Source organism: Manis javanica, chromosome 11 (assembly GCF_040802235.1).
Source record: "Manis javanica isolate MJ-LG chromosome 11, MJ_LKY, whole genome shotgun sequence".
NCBI classification, from domain to species: domain Eukaryota; kingdom Metazoa; phylum Chordata; class Mammalia; order Pholidota; family Manidae; genus Manis; species Manis javanica.
Window position 1 is genome coordinate 73,095,409 of NC_133166.1, and position 21,746 is coordinate 73,117,154.

The window sequence follows — 21,746 nt, forward strand, 5'->3', positions numbered from 1 at the left end:
TTTCCCCATCACCTCAGAAGAGCAAAAGTAGAACTCATCACCTTCTCCACAAGTTGTTCCACTCTGATCTGTTTTATTTCTGTCAATGGCATAGCATCACTTGCTCAGGCTCAAATGCGCAAAGTCATTTCTGTCTTGTTACAAAGCTCACAACCATTACCAGGTTCTACCAATCATTTCTTCCTGCAACCACACACATTAGTCCCTTCTGTCACCTGCCCACAATTAGCACTCTATTTCAAATCCAGATGAACTGATTCCCTAAAAATTCACCTTCCAATCTTTCCTGTTTCCAACACACCCTGAAGATTTATCCTAATATACCAACCACTTTGTCAAAAAATTTTGCTGGCTCCCTAAGTATCTTCAGAATAAAAGTGAAGCCCTCCCCTCCTTAACATTCAAACCCTCCAAAGTCCCATCTAATCCAGCCTGACCTTCCACTACCACCAAAATCAACCATGTGCTCTAGATAGTCTTACTCCTTAACTCCATCACCCAGAAACTCCCACCACCTGTCTTTGCGTCTTTGCTCTTGCCTTGATTTTGAATATTCACCCCTTTCTTTCTCTGCAGGTTTTCCTCACAGTTCAAACTCCAGAAAAACTGCCATGCCTACAGAATGTCTACCTTGATCATTTGCACCTCTTGGCCCTAGTATTAAGCTACTGCAACTATCCAAAAATACATTTCATCAAAACTCACCCTACACGTACCTTAATGTCTATTTAAGTCAAATATTACACCTATTTTTGTGTACATAAATTGGTATAAGCCAAGACTATTTTAAATTATCATGCCTAGCTTTCCAAATTGCAAAAAAAGAAATCCAAGTTTCATTTCTGACTGAAAGCTCCAGTTCCTTATGTCACAAGGTGGATGGAGGTCATCAAAACTCTAGGCAAGTGAGTCTGCCCTTTCAGTTTTGTCAAACCTAATAAAACTCAGGTTCTCATAAGAATTCATCAATAAAAATAAGAACTGCTAGGGGACAGGGGCAACAGTGCAGCAGAACAGTACTGAATACTGGCCATGCGCTGGGCTAGGCACTCAACATGTGTTCTCACTGTACACATATGTATCTGGGAAGTAAACATTCCCCCCACTCCCATTTCTAAGATAAGAAAATTGAAGCTTAGAGAGGTGAAGCAATGTATGTAGCAAACAACTAGCGAAGCAAAGAGTTCTGATTCCCAATTTTGTCCCTTTCCACTACAAGCTGCCTATCCACAGTAAAGTATGAAGCCACACTGAAAACCTAACTTGATACAACTAACCTAAAGCCAGGATGCTCTGGCAAACAAAAAGTTTGATTTGGTCAGAAAGAAGCTCATGAGATTTCCATGGAAAAAAAGAAAAACGCAGGGTTTCTCGTGGGTTTTTCACCCCTAGCTTCTATTTATTTACTTAAAACTGGATTGCGTAATACAACATTGGGTGACAACTAAGACTAGGAACTCCCTAGTGCCCTTGGTTCCACAGCCATTCATTGGCTGGAAATCATAGTTTGATTACTGTAACACGAAGAGCTATTTAAACACTCAACTTTTAAAAGTGGACCGACGGAGAAAAGTGCCTAAGTTGAGAGACGATTAGTAACTAAATCACGGGTAGTTACTGAACCTACAGACCCGCGCTGCCGCCCAGAGTCATCCCCTGCCAAGTGTTTACAAAACAAACCTTCCCAACACTGCGCCAGCGCGAAAGCAGCGCGGGCTGCTTTGAGAGGTCAACCCGGAGGCGCGCTCGGTCCCGACGAGCCGCCCCCCGCACGCACAAGGGCCGGGCGCCCTGGGCTGCGCCTCAGGATCAGCTACGATCACCGGCCGGCCACGGCGTCCCGACAAGGACGAGACACTTGCCTCCCGAGGCCCGTGGAAGGAGAGCCGCGCCCCTCCCCCCGGACGCCCGGCTCAGAGCCAGGGCGCCGCCCGGGAGGCCGCTGAGAAGATACCTTCCCACGTCGGCGACGGCCCTTCCGCTCCGGGCCCCGGGCCCTGCGCCCGAGGCCCTACTTGCTCCCGAGGCCCTACTTGCTCCCACGCACTTGCGCCGGCCCCCACATGGGCCTAACCCAGCCCCGTCCCCAGTCCGCCTCAGCAAGGATACGAAGTACACTGAGAGGAAGATAAGCGCGCAGCAGTCGAGGAGAGAGAAAACGAACACCACCGCCTCCATCCTCCGCTGCCACGGCCGCCACCGCTCCTTCCGGCACACCGGCGGTAAGCCCCGCCCCCGATAGGCCCGCCCCTGACGGCCGGTTCTTGAGAGGCCTCCCCTGACAAGCCACGCTGACAGGCCTGCGCCCGCCTCAGGGGCGGGCGGTCCACGCCGCTGGGGCACAGCACGCCGGGAATTGTATTCCATTTTTTGGGAAAAACCTACCCCTGCGTTTCTGATGCATGCTAGGAAATGTAGTCCATAAGTCCGAATACCTGTCAGAGAGGTGGGCAGGGCCTCCTCTACCCTGACTCTCATTGATTATTTCCAGAAACGGTGGCAAGCAGTCAACCAGAGTTTACTGAACGCTCGTAATATGCTGGATACCCAGTAGAACTTCGTGGCCGTATATGAAATGTTCTTTAGAATCCGTATTGGATCCACTGGATCCCCTACCAGGGAATGTTAAGAAGTTTTCCTCTCAAAGCACAAATCTAACCTCAATATTTCTAGCTTAACTGGTGAGACTTGCCCTTTCTGATCTCAGTTTCTCTGGAGACTTCACAATCCCTTGTTTATTCTCTGTTTCAGTAATGATTCTCTCCACTCTAGATTTTAACATCTTTGAAAATGGAATAGGTTTCCTTACTCATCCAGTCGTTCCCGTTGCATGCCAAGAACTGCTCTAGACTCCAGAGATAGGGAAATGAGCAAGGCAGACCAGAAGCTGCTCTGACACGCTGGGTGTGAGGAACAGGCAATAAACCAGCAACTAAATACAGGAAAAAGAGTTATAAGCTTTATGAGCAAATTATATCAAAGTCACATATTTATTCAACTAATGTTTTCTGACCAGCTAGTATATGACATTTGCTGGACCTTAGGAATACACAATGAATGTAGGGACCTACATTCCAGTAGATTACATTACAACAGGGGAGACAGACACACACACACACACACACATCTACTAATGACAAGTTGTTTTAAGTACTTTAAAGACTTTTTTCTAAAGAGGAGAGGGGAACACTTGGAGACTGAGAGACCAGAGAAGGCCAGGCTGGCAAACTGACATTAAAGTTGAAATCTGAACAGTAGCTCTGAGAAGATTTGCAGGCAGTGCTGCAGACAGTGGGAACAGTGATTGCAAAGGCCCAGTTGCTTATAGAAACTTGGTGTGTTTATGGAACAGTCAAAAAGGCCAATATGGCTGAAGTACAATGAACAAGTGTGAGAGAATTTTGATAGGAGGCCAGAGGTGGTCAGGGCAAGGTCACATGAGCCTTGAGGACTCCTAGCAAGAAGTTGAACTTTTATTCTGATATGACAACAAACCTTGGGAGAGGTTTAAGTATGAAAGCACCTATCTAATTTACATTTCTAAAATATCCTTCTGTTTACTTCACTGATTGTATGAAAGGGGCACAACTTTGTCTGCAAGGAGACCCCTTAGAAGAGAAGAGGATGAATAGGAGAATCAGTACGAAGGCAAAACCAACTTGGCTTGCCCGACACAGCATATGTTTATAGGATCATAAAGGGTTCATAGGTTAAAGTTAGATGGACTGTTAACAGATTATAAGCCAACCATCACTACACTCTCACTGCACCTTGTGTATACCTCCATTAGAGTACTCATCACATTAACTAGACCTAGCCAGCCATGCCTTAGATTATGATAAAAGTTCACTGATTTTATTAGGTTTTGTATCCCTCATATCTTCTATCCTGTAAAAAGCTTCTGCTTAATAATTGTTTGCCAAATGAATGACCCACATTGACTATAAGGAAAGATTTTATTAAAATTAGTTCAGACTTTATTAAAAACATAAACCTCATCTCACACACATTCCCCTCAGGTTGGAACAGAAAACACAAGCTATCCCATGTTCCTTATCTGCTATTTTATCCTGAGTAAGTAAAAAAGCTGGTACCATAATCAAAGGTTAGACTTACCAATTCTAATTAACATACCCTTGATTGTAAATATATAAACATGGTTGTAAGATCAAAAAATGGGAACACAAAATTTGAGAAAAGGAAGTGATCAGGACTGAAAACAACTAGGATTTGCCTGTGTGTATGTGTGTGAGATAGAGAGGGAGAGAGAGAATTATCAAGATTTTTGGTTTAAAATATATGTTATATTTCACAAGTAAAAACTGAAATGTTTTTTTCTCCCTGGGCAAGGGAAACAAAAGCAAAAATGAACAAGTGGGACTATATCAAGCTGAAAAGCTTCTGTACAGCGAAAGACACCATCAATAGAACAAAAAGGAACCCTACAGTATGGGAGAATATATTTGAAAATGACAGATCCGATAAAGGCTTGACGTCCAGAATATTTAAAGAGCTCACACTCCTCAACAAACAAAAAACAAATAACCCAATTAAAAAATGGGCAGAGGAACTGAACAGACAGTTCTCTAAAAAAAAAATACAGATGGCCAACAGACACATGAAAAGATGCTCCACATTGCTGATTATCAGAGAAATGCAAATTAAAACTACAATGAGGTATCACCTCACACCAGTAAGGGTAGCTGCCATCCAAAAGACAAACAACAACAAATGTTGGCGAGGCTGTGGAGAAAGGGGAACCCTCCTACACTGCTGGTGGGAATGTAAATTAGTTCAACCATTGTGGAAAGCAGTATGGAGGTTCATCAAAATGCTCAAAACAGACCTACCATTTGACCCAGGAATTCCACTCCTAGGAATCTACCCTAAGAACGCAGCAATCAAGTTTGAGAAAGACAGATGCACCCCTATGTTTATCGCAGCACTATTTACAATAGCCAAGAATTGGAAGCAACCTAAATGTCCATCAGTAGGTGAATGGATAAAGAAGGTGTGGTACATATACACAATGGAATATTACTCAGCCATAAGAAGAAAACAAATCTTACCATTTGCAACAACATGGATGGAGCTAGAGGGTATTATGCTCAGTGAAATAAGCCAGACAGAGAAAGACAAGTATCAAATGATTTCCCTCATGTGTGGAGTATAAGAACAAAGAAAAAACTGAAGGACCAAAACAGCAGCAGACTCACAGAACCCAAGAATGGACTAACAGTTACCAAAGGGAAAGGGACTGGGGAGGATGGGTGGGAAGGGAGGGATAAAGGTGGGGAAAAAGAAAGGGGACATTACGATTAGCATGTATAGTGTGGGGGTGGGAGGCATGGGGATGGCTGTGCAACACAGAGAAGACAAGTAGTGATTCTACAGCATCTTACTACGCTGATGGACAGTGACTGTGAAGGGGTATGTGGGGGGGACTTGATGAAGGGAGGAGCCTAGTAAACATAATGTTCTTCATGTAATTGTAGATTAATGATACCAAAATTAAATTAAATTAAATTAAACTGAAAAAAAAAACTGAAATGTTTTAATTTCCAGTCTGGCACATAAGGAGTTTCGAAGTTACCATTGGAGCCTAACTATAAGAATATAGTAAATTATTTTCCATTTACCCCATGGTCCCAAGCACAGAAGCCAGTGAGAATTATGCCTGGACCTGCCTGGGGCTTGCCTGGACTTGCCCCACCTTATTTCTAAACATCCCAACCCTGTCCCAAGGCAACAGGCCAAGGGGTACTTAGCCACAAAAAAAGGAATAATGTTCTGTGTCACGCTGCTGCTCTCTCTCTCTCTTTAGGGGCAGCCACTTTCGCTTTCAGATAATAAAATCTCTTCAATGGGCCCATGTCTCCTGAGTCATTCTGGGGTAAGGACAGTCGTGGCGAGATACCCTTTCATTGGTGCCGTGACTTCGGATGAGGCTCTCCCATTGACTTTGCTCTTCCTCTAGGAACCTGAGCTGCTTTGGGAACCCTCACTACCCGATCCTCCACCACGGGCTCACCATCCATTTCCCCTGTCGCTCATCTTGTCGCCAACACCAGCCTTTGATTTGGTAAGTCTCCCCTTCATGATTGACATAAATGTCCCTTTGGAACCTGGGAAGTGACCGTTGAGTGTCCGGCACCCCCAAGGGCTACTCTGGGACAGGGGCACCCCCAGCCATGACTTTCAGAGTCATGGTTGATCCCCATAACCAACCCTTCTCTATCTCCCTGTGGTGAGAATCCTCATTCACTGAGGCCTGGTCTCCCTTTATCTACTCATAAATACCTGGTACCATGTACCGATCCTCCTTGACGTTTTCGCTTTGACCACTCAGGTAGAGGTGGTGACGACCCCCTAACTGTGTCTGGTCTTCTCCATGACCTTCTCAATTGCTCAGGGATGCCTCAGCGACTTCTGAACGGTCTCATTCTCACCATGGGAGCTGGTCCTTCATTCCCGCAGATTCACCGCTAAGGTGCTTACTCAGTAATCTAAAACCCCTCCACCTCACTCCAGACCTCAAACCTTTTTGCTACTGTAATGAGATCTGGCCACAATATCCCTTGGACAGTCAGTCTAAATGGACCCCCAGTGACTCCTTAGATCCTAAAATTCTCCACAGCTTATACAACTTCTGTGAGCGTACGGGCAAATGGAAAGAGATCCGATATATTCAGGCTTTCTCCTACCTCCAAACCAAGCTCTCTCTCTCTGTCTCCCCTGCAATCCTAAACATCTACTACGTGTCTTGAAGTCCACACCCATATGCTTTTTTCACGTTGCCAAATATCCTCAACTACCTATAAAACCCCTAGACAATGCACCATGATGGGCTCTCTTGTCTGTCCCCTCCGAGCTCACACCAGGAGCTCTGTCCTCTCACTATATCATTATTTCTCAATCTGTATGTTTGTGTGTCTAAGTGTGTAAATGAAAAATATTTTTCTATCTCCAGATAGTATTAGTAAAAATTGATTTAGAGACAAGCGCTTGTGAAGACTGGGTATTCTAAAACTTCAAGAAAATTCTAACAGAAAATATTAAGCATTAATGCTAATTTAAGTGGAACTGAAATAGAGTAGCCAAGATGGCAGCATGAGTAGGGCAGCAGAAATCTCTTAACAAAACGATACATATTTTTGAAAATGCAACTATTCCTAAAAGAGAAACCAGAAGATACAGGACAACAGCCAGACTACATCTACATCTGTAAGGACTCAGCACCTCACAAAGGGGGTAAGATACAAGACGCAGCCTGGTGGGACCCAAGCACACCCCCCATCCAAGCTCCCTGGTAGGAGGAGAGGAGTCAGAGCAGGGAGGGAGAGGGAGCCCAGGACTGCTAAATACCCAGCCCAAGTCATCTGCACTAGGAGCACAGACACACAGCACATGGTGTGCTGGATACTAGAGAAACGGAACAGTAAAACCTGTGACCCTGGGACAAAAGAAAAACTAGTGCTTTTTGAAAGTCTTAAAGGGCCAGAGGCCTCACAGCTGGACAGAAGTGTCCTGGTACACTCATCCCAGCAGCTAGGAATCCCTTGGAACTACGGGAGCTCTAACCCCATAGGCAGCAGCGCAGTTCTGAGGACCCTCATGGTGATAAACAGACTTCCACCCGTTACCCATCCGCCATGGCCCCGCCATAGCAGAGGACCAGTCTAAGACTGGCCATGCCCACAGCAGCCAATCAGAGCCTCGCCCACAGCTGCCCAGGCCAGACTCAGAGGCCCCGTCAGCATGTAGCTGCCCAGCACAAGCCACTAGGGGTCACCGTTCTCACACAAAGGGAAGGCAAGAGGCAAGCAGGAACTGACTTTGTTCTCCCAGCAGACATATGCACCTACGGCTACATCTATCACCATGAAAAGAAGAATTTGATACAGACAAGAATAACACAGATAACCCCTGAGAGGGAGCCTGGGGAGATAGATTTAACCAATCTTCCTGAAAAAGAATTCAAAATAAAGGTCATAACCATGCTGATGGAGCTGCAGAGAAATATGCAAAAGCTAAAGGAGCAAGTACAGAGGGAGATTACAGAAATAAAACAATATCTGGAAGGACTTAAAAGCAGAATAGATGAGGTGCAAGAGACTGTTAATGGAATAGAAATCAGAGAAAATGAACACAGAGAAGCTGATGCAGAGAGAGATAAAAGGATTTCCAGGAATGAAAGAATATTAAGAGAACTGTATGACCAAACCAAATGGAACAATATCCACATTATAGTGGTACCAGAAGAAAAAGATAGAGGAAAAGGGATAGAATGTGTATTTGAAGAAATAATTGCTGAAAATTCCCCCAAACTGGGGTAGGAAACAGTCGCTCAGATGACGGAAGTACACAGAACTCCCAACATAAGGGACACAAGGATGACAACACCAAGACATATAATAATTAAAATGGCAAAGATTAAGGACAAGGACAGAGTATTAAAGGCAGCCAGAGAGAGAAAAAAGGTAAACTACAAAGGAAAATAGATCATGCTATCATCAGACATCTCAACAGAAACCATAAAGGCCAAAGAGAATGGCATGATACATATAATGCAATGAAACAGAAGGATCTTGAACCAAGAATACTGTATCCAGCACAATTATCATTAAATATGAAGGAGGGATTAAAAAATTCCCAGACAAGCCAAAGCTGAGGGAATTTGCCTCCCACAAACTACCTCTACAGAGTATTCTAGAGGGACTGCTCTAGATGAAAGCACTCCTAAGGCTAAATAGATGTCACCAGAGAAAATAAAATCACAGCAAAGAAAGCAGACTAACAAAATATTAACTAAAGGCAAAAAATAAACCAACTACTCACAAAAGCAGTCAAAGGAAACACAAAAGAGCACAGAATAAAACACCCAACATATACAGAATGGAAGAGGATGAATAAGAAGGTAGACAAATAAAGAATCATCAGACAGTGTTTATAATACCTCAATAAGTGAGTTAACCTAGACAGAAAGATACAAAAGAAGCTGACCTCGAACCTTTGGTAACCATGAATCTAAACCCTGAAATGGGAATAAATACATATCTTTCAATAATCACCCTAAATGTAAATGGACTGAATGCACCAATCAAAAGACACAGAGTAATAGAATGCATAAAAAAGCAAGACCCATCCATATGCTACTTACAAGAGACTCACCTCAAACCCAAAAACATGCACAGAGTAAAAATCATGGGATGGAAAAAGATATTTCAAGCAAACAACAAGGAGAAAAAAGCAGGTGTTCCAGTACTAGTATCAGACAAAATAGACTTCAAAACAAAGAAAGTAACAAGAGATAAAAAAGGACATTACATAATGATAAAGGGCTCAGTCCAACAAGACAATATAACCATTATAAATCTATATGCACCTAATACAGGAGCACCAACATATGTGAAACAAATACTAACAGAACTAAAGGAGGAAATAGAATGCAATGCACTCATTTTAGGAGACTTCAACATACCAATCACTCCAAAGGATAGATCCACCAGAAAGAAAATAAGTAAGGACACAGAGGCACTGAACAACACACTAGAACAGATGGACCTAATAGACATCTATAGAACTCTACAGCCAAAAGCAACAGGATACACATTCTTCTCAAGTGCACATGGAACATTCTCCAGAATAGACCACATACTGGGCCACAAAAAGAGCCTCAGTAAATTCAAAAACACTGAAATTCTACCAAACAACTTTTCAGACCACAAAGGTATAAAACTAGAAATACATTGTAAAAAGAAAGTAAAAACGCCCACAAACAGGGGGACAGAGCCAGGATGGCGGCGTGAGTAGAGCAGTGGAAATCTCCTCCCAAAAACACATAGATCTATGAAAATATAACAAAGAAAACTCTTCCTAAAATAGAGACCAGAGGACACAGGACAACATCCACACCACATCCACACCTGCAAGAACCCAGCACATTGCGAAGGGGGTAAGATACAAGCCCTGGCCCAGCGGGACCCGAGCGCCCCTCCCCGCGGCTCCCAGCGGGTGGAAAGAAAACGGAGTGGTATTTTTTTTTTGGCGAGTGCTTTTTGGAAGCCTTAAAGGGACAGGGACCCCGGTGGTAGGGAGGCAGAGCAGCAGGACCGGTGAGCGGGTGCCTGGGACCGGCGCCTGAGGACAAAGAATATCACGCGTTTTTTCCTGCGGGACCGGTGGGCGGGTGCCTGAGACCGGCATCTGAGGACGGAGGAAATCGCATGTTTTTCCCCTTTTTTTTTCTCCTTTTGGCGAGTGCTTTTTTGAAGCCTTAAAGGGACAGGGGCCCCAATACCAGCACAACAGGGCAGCAAGACTGGTGAGCGGGTGCCTGAGACCAGCGCCTCGGGACAAGGAAAATCGTTCATTTTTCCCAATACTAGGGAGGCAGGGCGGCGGGACTGGTGGGTGGGGGCCTGGGGCCGGCACCTCAGGACAAAGAAAATCGCTCTTTTTTCCCTTTTTTTTTTCTTTTGGTGAGTGCTTTTTGGAAGCCTTGGAGGGATGGGGACCCCAATACCCGGGAGGCAGGGCAGCAAGACTGGAGGGCGGGTGCCTGGGACCGGTGCCCGAGGACAAAGAAAATCGCGCGTTTGTCCCATTTTTTCCTTTTGGCAAGTGCTTTTTGGAGGCCTTATTGGGACAGGGACCCCAGTGCCAGGGAGGCAGTGCGGCAGGGCGGCAGGGCTGGTGAGCAGGTGCCTGGCACTGGCGCCTCGGGATGGAGAGGGTCACGCGTTTCTCCCTTTTTTTTTCTTGGCGAGTGTTTTTTGGAGGCCTTGGAGGGACGGGGACCCCAGTGCTAGGGAGGCAGGGCAGCAGGACCGGTGGGTGGGTGCCTGGGACTGGCGCCTGAGGACAAAAAAATCGAGTGTTTTTTCCTTTTTTATTTTTTCTTTCTGTTTCCTCTCTCATTGTTGCTGTTGTTGTTTTGGTTTGGAGAGTGCTTCTTGGAAGTCTTAAAGGGGCAGGACAGGACACTTAGACCAGAGGCAGGGAATCTGGGGATCTCTGGGAACTCCAACCCCCTGGGCAACAGGGAGCACAGAGGCCCCATACAGAGATAAATAGCCTCCCGGCCGCTCCCCCTACAACGGGGCTCCACCATTTTGGAGGAGCAGCCCCAGCCAGGTCACGCCCACAGGAACAGCGGAGATAAACTCCATAGCAAACGGGCAGGTAGCAGAAGCCCAGTCTGTGCACAGCTGACAAGCATAAGCCACTAGAGGTCGCTATTCTCCCAGGAGAGGAAGGCCACAAACCAACAAGAAGGGAAGCCCTTCCAGTGGTCACTCGTACCAGCTCTGCAAACTATCTCTATCACCATGAAAAGGCAAAACTACAGGCAGACAAAGATCACAGAGACAACACCTGAGAAGGAGACAGACCTAACCAGTCCTCCTGAAAAAGATTTCAAAATAAAAATCATGAACATGCCGACAGAGATGCAGAGAAAAATACAAGAGCAATGGGATGAAGTCTGGAGGGAGACAACAGATGTCAGGAAGGAGATCACAGAAGTGAAACAATCCCTGGAAGGATTTATAAGCAGAATGGATAAGATGCAAGAGGCCATTGAAGGAATAGAAGCCAGAGAACAGGAACGTATAGAAGCTGACATAGAGAGAGATAAAAGGATCTCCAGGAATGAAACAACACTAAGAGAACTATGTGACCAATCCAAAAGGAATAATATTCGTTTTATAGGGGAACCAGAAGAAGAAGAAAGAGGAAAAGGGATAGAAAGTCTCCTTGAAGAAATAATTGCTGAAAACTTCCCCAAACTGGGGGAAGAAATAATCAAACAGACCATGGAATAACACAGAACCCCCAACAGAAAGGATCCAAGGAGAACAACACCAAGACACATAGTAATTAAAACAGCAAGGATCAAGAAAAAGTAAAGAGTTTTAAAGGCACCTAGAGAGAAAAAGGTCACCTACAAAGGAAAACCCATCAGGCTAACATCAGACTTCTCGACAAAAACCCTACAGGCCAGAAGAGAATGGCATGATATATTTAATGCAATGAAACAGAAGGGCCTTGAACCAAGGATACTGTATCCAGCACGACTATCATTTAAATATGATGGTGGGATTAAACAATTCCCAGACAAGCAAAAGCTGAGGGAATTTGCTTCCCACAAACAACCTCTACGGGGCATTCTACAGGGACTGCTCTAGATGGGAGAACTCCTAAAAAGAGCACAGAAGAAAACACACAACATATGAAGAATGGAGGAGGAGGAATAAGAAGGGAGAGAAGAAAAGAATCTCCAGACAGTGTACAGAACAGCTCAATAAGCGAGCTAAGTTAGGCAGTAAGATACTAAAGAAGCTAACCTTGAACCTTTGGTAACCACGAATCTAAAGCCTGCAATGGCAATAAGTACATATGTCTCAATAGTCACCCTAAATGTAAATGGACTTAATGCACCAATCAAAAGACACAGAGTAATAGAATGGATAAAAAAGCAAGACCCATCTATATGCTGCTTACAAGAAACTCACCTTAAACCCAAAGAAAAGCACAGACTAAAAGTCAAGGGATGGAAAAACATATTTCAGGCAAACAACAACGAGAAGAAAGCAGGGGTTGCAGTACTAATATCAGACAAAATAGACTTCAAAACAAAGAAAGTAACAAGAGATAAAGAAGGATACTACATAATGATAAAGGGCTCAGTCCAACAAGAGGATATAACCATTCTAAATATATATGCACCCAATACAGGAGCACCAGCATATGTGAAACAAATACTAACAGAACTAAACAGGGAAATCGACTGCAATGCATTCATTTTAGGAGACTTCAACACACCACTCACCCCAAAGGATAGATCCACCGGGCAGAAAATAAGTAAGGACCCACAGGCACTGAACAACACACTAGAACACATGGACCTAATAGACAACTATAGAACTCTACATCCAAAAGCAACAGGATATACATTCTTCTCAAGTGCACATGGAACATTCTCCAGAATAGACCACATACTAGCTCACAAAAAGAGCCTCAGTAAATTCCAAAATATTGAAATTCTACCAACCAATTTTTCAGACCACAAAGGTATAAAAGTAGAAATAAATTCTACAAAGAAAACAAAAAAGGCTCACAAACACATGGAGGCTTAACAACATGTGACTAAATAATCAATGGATTAATGAACAAATCAAAATAGAGATCAAGGAATATATAGAAACAAATGACATCAACAACACAAAGCCCCAACTTCTGTGGGATGCAGTGAAAGCAGTCTTAAGAGGAAAGTATATAGCAATCTAGGCACACTTGAAGAAGGAAGAACAATCCCAAATGAATAGTCTAACATCACAATTATCGAAACTGGAAAAAAAAGAACAAAGGAGGCCTAAAGTCAGCAGAAGGAGGGACATAATAAAGATCAGAGAAGAAATAAACAAAATTGAGAAGAATAAAACAATAGCAAAAATCAACGAAACCAAGAGTTGGTCCTTTGAGAAAATAAACAAAATAGATAAACCTCTAGCCAAACTTATTGAGAGAAAAAGAGAATCAACATGCATAAACAGAATCAGAAATGAGAATGGAAAAATCATGACAGACTCCACAGAAATACAAAGAATTATTAAAGACAACTATGAAAACCTATATGCCAACAAGCTGGAAAACCTAGAAGAAATGGACAACTTCCTGAAAAATACAACCTCCCAAGATTGACCAAGGAGGAACACAGAAGTTAAACAAACCAATTATGAGCAAAGAAATTGAAATGGTAATCAAAAAACTACCCAAGAACAAAACCCGGGGCCAGACAGATTTACCTCGGAATTTTATCAGACACACAGAGAAGACATAATACCCATTCTCCTTAAAGTGTTCCAAAAAATAGAAGACGAGGGAATACTCCCAAACTCATTCTATGAAGCCAACATCACCCTAATACCAAAACCAGGCAAAGACCCCACCAAAAAAGAAGAATACAGACCAATATCCCTGATGAATGTAGATGCAAAAATACTCAATAAAATATTAGCAAACAGAATTCAACAGTATATCAAAAGGATCATCCACCATGACCAAGTGGGATTCATCCCAGGGATGCAAGGATGGTACAACATTCGAAAATCCATCAACATCATCCACCACATCAACAAAAAGAAAGACAAAAACCACATGATCATCTCCATAGATGCTGAAAAAGCATTTGACAAAATTCAACATCCATTCATGATAAAAACTCTCAGCAAAATGGGAATAGAGGGCAAGTACCTCAACATAATAAAGGCCATATATGATAAACCCACAACCAGCATTATACTGAACAGCGAGAAGCTGAAAGCATTTCCTCTGAGATCGGGAACAAGACAGGGATACCCACTCTCCCCACTGTTATTTAACACAGTACTGGAGGTCCTAGCCACGGCAATCAGACAAAACAAAGAAATGCAAGGAATCCAGATCGGTAAAGAAGAAGTTAAACTGTCACTATTTGCAGATGATATGATACTGTACATAAAAAACCCGAAAGACTCCACTCCAAAACTACTAGAACTGATATCGGAATACAGCAAAGTTGCAGGATACAAAATTAACACACAGAAATCTGTAGCTTTCCTATACACTAACAACGAATCAATAGAAAGAGAAATCAGGAAAACAATTCCATTCACCATTGCATCAAAAAGAATAAAATACCTAGGAATAAACCTAACAAAGAAGTGAAAGACTTATACTCTGAAAACTACAAGTCACTCTTAAGAGAAATTAAAGGGGACACTAATAAATGGAAACTCATCCCATGCTCATGGCTAGGAAGAATTAATATCGTCAAAATGGCCATCCTGCCGAAAGCAATATACAAATTTGATGCAATCCCTCTCAAATTGCCAGCAACATTCTTCAATGAATTGGAACAAATAATTCAAAAATTCATATGGAAACACCAAAGACCCTGAATAGCCAAAGCAATCCTGAAAAAGAAGAATAAAGTAGGGGGGATCTCACTCTCCAACTTCAAGCTCTACTACAAAGCCACAGTAATCAAGACAATTTGGTACTGGCACAAGAACAGAGCCACAGACCAGTGGAACAGATTAGGGACTCCAGAAATTAACCCAAACATATATGGTCAATTAATATTGGATAAAGGAGCCATGGACATACAATGGCAAAATGACAGTCTCTTCAACAGATGGTGCTGGCAAAACTGGACAGCTACATGTAGGAGAATGAAACCGGACCATTGTCTAACCCCATATACAAAGGTAAACTCAAAATGGATCAAAGACCTGAATGTAAGTCATGAAACCATTAAACTCTTGGAAAAAAACATAGGCAAAAACCTCTTAGACATAAACATGAGTGACCTCTTCTTAAACATATCTCCCCGGGCAAGGAAAACAACAGCAAAAATGAGCAAGTGGGACTACATTAAGCTGAAAAGCTTCTGTACAGCGAAAGACACCATCAATAGAACAAAAAGGAACCCTACAGTATGGGAGAATATATTTGAAAATGACAGATCCGATAAAGGCTTGACGTCCAGAATATTTAAAGAGCTCACACGCCTCAACAAACAAAAAACAAATAACCCAATTAAAAAATGGGCAGAGGAACTGAACAGACAGTTCTCTAAAAAAGAAATACAGATGGCCAACAGACACATGAAAAGATGCTCCACATCGCTAATTATCAGAGAAATGCAAATTAAAACTACAATGAGGTATCACCTCACACCAGTAAGGTTAGCTGCCATCCAAAAGACAAACAACAACAAATGTTGGCAAGGCTGTGGAGAAAGGGGAACGCTCCTACACTGCTGGTGGGAATGTAAATTAGTTCAACCATTGTGGAAAGCAGTATGGAGGTTCATCAAAATGCTCAAAACAGACCTACCATTTGACCCAGGAATTCCACTCCTAGGAATTTACCCTAAGAACGCAGCAATCAAGTTTGAGAAAGACAGATGCACCCCTATGTTTATCACAGCACTATTTACAATAGCCAAGAATTGGAAGCAACCTAAATGTCCATCGGTAGATGAATGGATAAAGAAGGTGTGGTACATATACACAATGGAATACTACTCAGCCATAAGAAGTGGAAAAATCCAGCCATTTGCAGCAACATGGATGGAGCTGGAGAGTATTATGCTCAGTGAAATAAGCCAAGCGGAGAAAGAGAAATACCAAATGATTTCACTCATCTGAGGAGTATAAGAACAAAGGAAAAACTGAAGGAACAAAACAGCAGTGGAATTACAGAACCCAAAAATGGACTAACAGGTACCAAAGGGAAAGGAACTGGGGAGGAAGGGTGGGCAGGGAGGGATAAGGGGGAAAAAAAGGGGGGGTTATTAAGATTAGCATGCATGGGGGGGAGAGAGAAAGGGGAGAGTGGGCTGTACAACACAGAGAGGACAAGTAGTGATTCTACAACATTTTGCTAAGCTGATGGACAGTAACTGTAATGTGGTTTTTAGGGGGGACCTGATAAAGGGGAGAGCATAGTAAACATAGTATTCTTCATGTAAGTGTAGATTAAAGATTAAAAAAAAATGAAAGAAAGAAAGAAAAGGGGGATTACTCCTTGATAGGATAAAACTATTGGTAAATCAAAGATCAACGCATGCTTTAAATATCCTTAATGTTGATCACTTAAAGGGTCTCAGATGATCAGCTATGGAGGTACTCTTTTCTGATAATATTCCTTTCTCTTAATAAAAAAAAAGAAGCAGTTCCTGTGTGCTGACCTCCAATGAGTTCTGCACAGTGATATAGAGGGCATATCAAAGTGTGGGCAATGGGTCTGTTTGTTTCTATGCAGAAGATCAAGGCCTAGCTTGGATACCCAGAAAATGAACTAAGATACGATATGAGGAGGAGCTTCCGGCATCAGCACTCTCTGGAGGACTTGTGCCAGGGGGATGATCATCAAAAAGCCTCCACAGGGATCTGGGCGATGCTGTGTTTGTGGCTGCATCCACCCCACCGTTTCCTGGACTTGCCATTGAAATGAGGAGGGAGATGTCTAGGCTGGCATGTGCATCCAGTGAGACAACGAATTTGACCGGATCTGTACTGTTGCAACTCAACCAGGAGTTGGGAGGGGTGCAAGTTGTAGCACTCCAAAATCTTATGACTATAGACTATCTACGGTTAAAAGAACATATGGGATGTGAACATATCCCAGAAATGGGCTGCTTTAATTTGTCTGATTTCTCTCAGACTGTTCAAGTACAGTTGGACAATATCCATCATATCATAGACAAATTTTCACAAATGCCTAGGGTGCCTAAATGGTTTTCTTGGCTTCACTGGAGATGGATGGTAATTATAGATTTGCTTTGTTTATGTCACCGTATTCCTATTATGTTTAAAACCTATACATGCTTAAGGTACTCTACAAGAAGATATATAAAAGAAATAATCAATCCTCCCATGTTTTCTTCCATATGCTACCACTATAGCTTTTCTTCTTCCTTCCTAATTACAACCCTTAAATAGAATTCGTGCCTCATATCGAATTTACCGAGTGTCATAATTCCTCCAGGTGGTAAAGATACCTCAAGACAAGTGCTGGGCATAGAAGCCACAGGGCATAAATCTGCAAAGAAGTAAAAAGCTAACCTTTTCAAACAATATGGCTTCTCTCTCACCAACTTTACATTTCCCTGTATGGCCCCGGAAGATGACTGGTTAGCCAGAAACGGGTAAGATTCCTCAAGGGAGGAACAACCTAAGACAGGCACGGTTGCAGGGGGGCCATCAGGTGAGAAATTGGGGATCAACAGAGGTGAGGCTCAGAACCTCACCCCCCCTGTTTTGAGAGAAATCTTCTGCATCCGTGGATGTTTTGCTTCCCTTGTCTAGCTTGGATTAATACTTAGTCCATAGGCACACACCTGATCATCTACATTTGCCCTCTTACACCACTAAACTATCTTGCATCTACCTACCACTTCAGCATTTTACTAAAAATAAAAATAATAATAATAAAGGGAGAAATATGGGATCCACATATAAATAATGTATAAAAATCAAGCGAATATTCATATTTGACCTGATTGTTTATAGTTCATAATGCGTGATCAAAACCGAAAGTTTCTGTGATGAATGCCCTTGTACTGTTCACCATGTAAGAATTTATTCACTATGTTAGAATTCGTTCACCATGTAAGAACTTGTTCGTTATGCTTCAGAAGATTGGAGACTGACGAGAATTAGGCTTGAGATGGATTAATGATTGTACATTGAGCATTGACCCCCCTATACAGAATTTTATTGTTGTTAACAACCATTTGATCAATAAATATGAGAGATGCCCTCTCAAAAAAAATATTCCTGAATTTGTGAATTATTGAACATCATGCTACATGCGATATCCCTCATAAAAATAGTATGTGGAGTTATAAATATGAACTATGATTAATTTTAATGCTCTATTCTTTTATTATTCCAGCTTCCATTTTTCTTCCTAAGCTCCACCAATATTTTTTAGGACTTTTGACTGTTTCCTAACTTTTATCACTAAACAGTAAATTTCTTCTCAGGAATATATTCTGCTAGTAATTTACCAGAGTTACTGTGTATGACAGAGACAAAGAAGCCCTATTAACTTACAGGTCCAGAGCAGTGGACTGGGCTCATTCATGAACTAAATGACTAATCTGATATGCCAGCCTCAATTAAAGCTATTTCTCTGTAAAATTATCCATTACTATCTAAAATTTTTGCAATTCCTAGAAAATAGTTAATTTGTAAATCTAAATGCTCAGATAAAAATGGAGTACAGTATTTCTAAATAAGCTAGTTTGGGTAATATTACCAAACTTTTATTGGACGTATAACCAAATAAGCATAATAGGAAACTGGGTCCCTTCACACAGTTCCTGATCCACCATGACCACTAGCCCTCTAGTGAAATGGCAGAGTCACGGTTAATCCATGACTCTGTTTTCAGCAGAAGGTCTAGAAGAAACAGTTTGAAAATTGACTGGAAACTATTTATTCATTTTTCTCCTCAAGGCACCTATAACCTCTTTGTTTCTCAGACTGTAAATAAAAGGATTTAGTAGAGGAATTATTATTGTGTAAAATAAAGAATACATTTTGTCATGCTCTTCAGTTGGGCCAAACCCAGGACACACGTACATGAAGAAGAGAGTGCCATAGAACAAGGAGACAGAGAGCAGGTGGGTGCTGCACGTGGAGAAGGCTTTGCTCCTGCCCTTTTCAGACTTACTTTTCAGGATAGCGAAGAGGACACGGGTGTAAGAGACCATGATGACCATAAAAGTGAAGATTTGTATGAAGGCTGAAAAGACTAAAATCAGAAGTGTATTAACTGTAGAATCAGTGCAAGAAATTTTGATCAGTTGTAAAATTTCACAGTAAAAATATTGTATTACATTGGATTTGCAGAAAGTTAATCTTAATAACAAACCCACATGAATTGCTGAATGTAGAAAACCAATAAAATATGAAACAGCTATTTTAAAAAAAGGCCCACAAACACATGGAGGCTTAACAACATGCTCCTAAATAATAAATGGATCAATGACCAAATCAAAATAGAGATCAAGCAATATATGGAAACAAATGACAACAACAACAAAAGCCCCAAATTCTGTGGGACACAGCAAAATCAGTCTTAAGAGGAAAGTATATAGCAATCCAGGCATATTTAAAGAAGGAAGAACAGTCCCAAATGAATACTCTAAAATCACAATTATCGAAATTGGAAAAAGAAGAACAACTGAGGCCTAAAGTCGGCAGAAGCAGGGACATAATAAAGACCAGAGAAGAGATAAATAAAATTGAGAAGAATAAAACAATAGAAAAAAATCAATGAAACCAAGAGCTGGTTCTTTGAGAAAATAATAGATAAACCTCTAGCCAGACTTATTAAGAGAAAAAGAGAATCAACACACATCAACAGAATCAGAAACGAGAAGGGAAAAATCACGACGGACCCCACAGAAATACAAAGAATTATTAGAGAATACTATGAAAACCTGTATGCTAACAAGCTGGAAAACCTAGAAGAAATGGACAACTTCCTAGAAAAATACAACCTTCCAAGACTGACCAAGGAAGAAACACAAAATCTAAACAGACCAATTACCAGCAACGAAATTGAAGCAGTAATCAAAACACTACCCAAGAGCAAAACCCCTGGGCCAGATGGATTTACCTCAGAATTTTATCAGACATACAGAGAAGACATAATACCATTTCTCCTTAGAGTTTTCCAAAAATAGAAGAGTAGGGAATACTCCTAAACTCATTCTATGAAGCCAGCATCACCCTAATACCAAAACCAGGCAAAGACCCCACCAAAAAATAATAATAATAATAAGTTGAACTGAAATAAACATGTCCTTATACTTATCAGCTGCCTAAAATTTACCTAAACTAATTTTAGTTAATGTTATCTGTTAAATATTTCAAAGAAAAATGCTTACCGTGAAGTGTAGCTTTGTCTAATGTGAGTAAAATATCATAGTTATTGGGAATGAATAAACTAAGTGTAGCAAGTGAACGTCTTAATAATAGTGTGTTACAGTGTGTATGCCTACAAACAGTCTGAGAATCTTTGTGGTAACCTAAAACCTTAATGTTTTGCTAAGTAGACATATTTTGTTCTTACAGATTGTGCTGCAAAGCACACGGTTCCAGAAATTATAAAACGTGTTCATAACTTTGTCAATCTAAAGAATGCTAGTGTAACAGTTTACAACAGCCTACTTCTCAGTGTTTACTTGAAAATTAAAGTTCCTAATAGTTTTAAGTTCTAATTAAAACTACATAAAATAATAAGGAAAACATTTCTGCATGCTAAGGAATGCATCTTTTGATGAAAGAAAATAACTTTTTTCTAAAGTACAGCTGTTTATATAGAGGGAGAACACTGAATGTAAAAAGAAAGTTGTAGAAAATTTGTTGAAAATTGATATAGTCATGCTGGGTGAAATTAAAGCAAATAAGACTCAATATCAAGTACACAGCAAAACTAGAATTCTTTGTTAAAAGAACAAAGATTTATTAGTCAACCGTTAACATTGAAAGATTAGAAAGGGTTTTCTGATTGTTTTATCAAAACAGTTTCTCATCCTTAAAGTCTCAGTGAGTTGTCTGAGTATCTAAGAAAATGAAATCTTAATATTAAAAGGACTAAAAGCTAAGCTTTTCTAACTGGTAACATTCTATATTTGCCTTTAAAATCTTTTATTGTCATTCTGGTTAAATAGGTAAGTATTGTGTCGTAGTGTCTTATGATTCTATTTAGGCAAGTGCCATAAAAACTTCAACAGCTTCCCAAAATCAAATTCAGAAAGGTGCTTTTTACCTCTAGTTCACTCTGATATTTTCCAGAGGGCCCCTGGAACATGTCAGAGGAGTTTTTTCTCCTCATCGGGGAAACTATTTGGCTAATTTGGCTTATTTATCTGATACATATTTACATAGAAAGCACTGTCAAAAGGAATGATGTTAAACTTTGTTACTGAATGTTTTATGTTACAGAAATATCTGAATTCCCTTATGTCAACTGTCTTACAGTAAGCCCTCATCAGATCTTTAACCGTTGTCATTTGTAAGTCTTTTATCACTTATAGTCGCTGTTTTATTACTCTTAAACTAGTAAAAAACTAAATTCCAGCAGAACAAATATCCTAAACTAGTAAAAACCGGATTTTGACAGAGTAGGTATTATTTAAATAAGATTAAGTAAACTAAAGAAAATGATTTTGTGGCTTT

The 21,746-nt window shown here is 41.3% G+C and overlaps 1 protein-coding gene and 1 long non-coding RNA gene across 7 annotated transcripts in view; one reads left to right on the forward strand and one right to left on the reverse strand.

Moving 5' to 3' along the window:
* CNIH4 (cornichon family member 4) overlaps positions 1 to 2,234 on the reverse strand; it is a 30,681-nt gene extending 28,447 nt beyond the window's left edge. For 2 of the 6 annotated variants that reach the window (XM_017671726.2, XM_037003037.1), the window contains exon 1: positions 2,110 to 2,234. In XM_017671726.2, coding sequence (XP_017527215.1) covers positions 2,110 to 2,178 — 69 coding nt within the window. In that variant the 5' untranslated portion in view covers positions 2,179 to 2,234. The other 4 variants (XM_073216667.1, XM_017671727.3, XM_017671728.3 and 1 more) reach the window with 4 other exon arrangements.
* LOC118969218 (uncharacterized) overlaps positions 2,085 to 21,746 on the forward strand; it is a 37,876-nt gene continuing 18,214 nt past the window's right edge. The window contains exons 1-2 of the long non-coding RNA XR_005057154.2: positions 2,085 to 2,222; positions 5,978 to 6,082. This is a non-coding gene — a long non-coding RNA (uncharacterized lncRNA). The remainder of the gene's footprint in view (positions 2,223 to 5,977; positions 6,083 to 21,746) is intronic.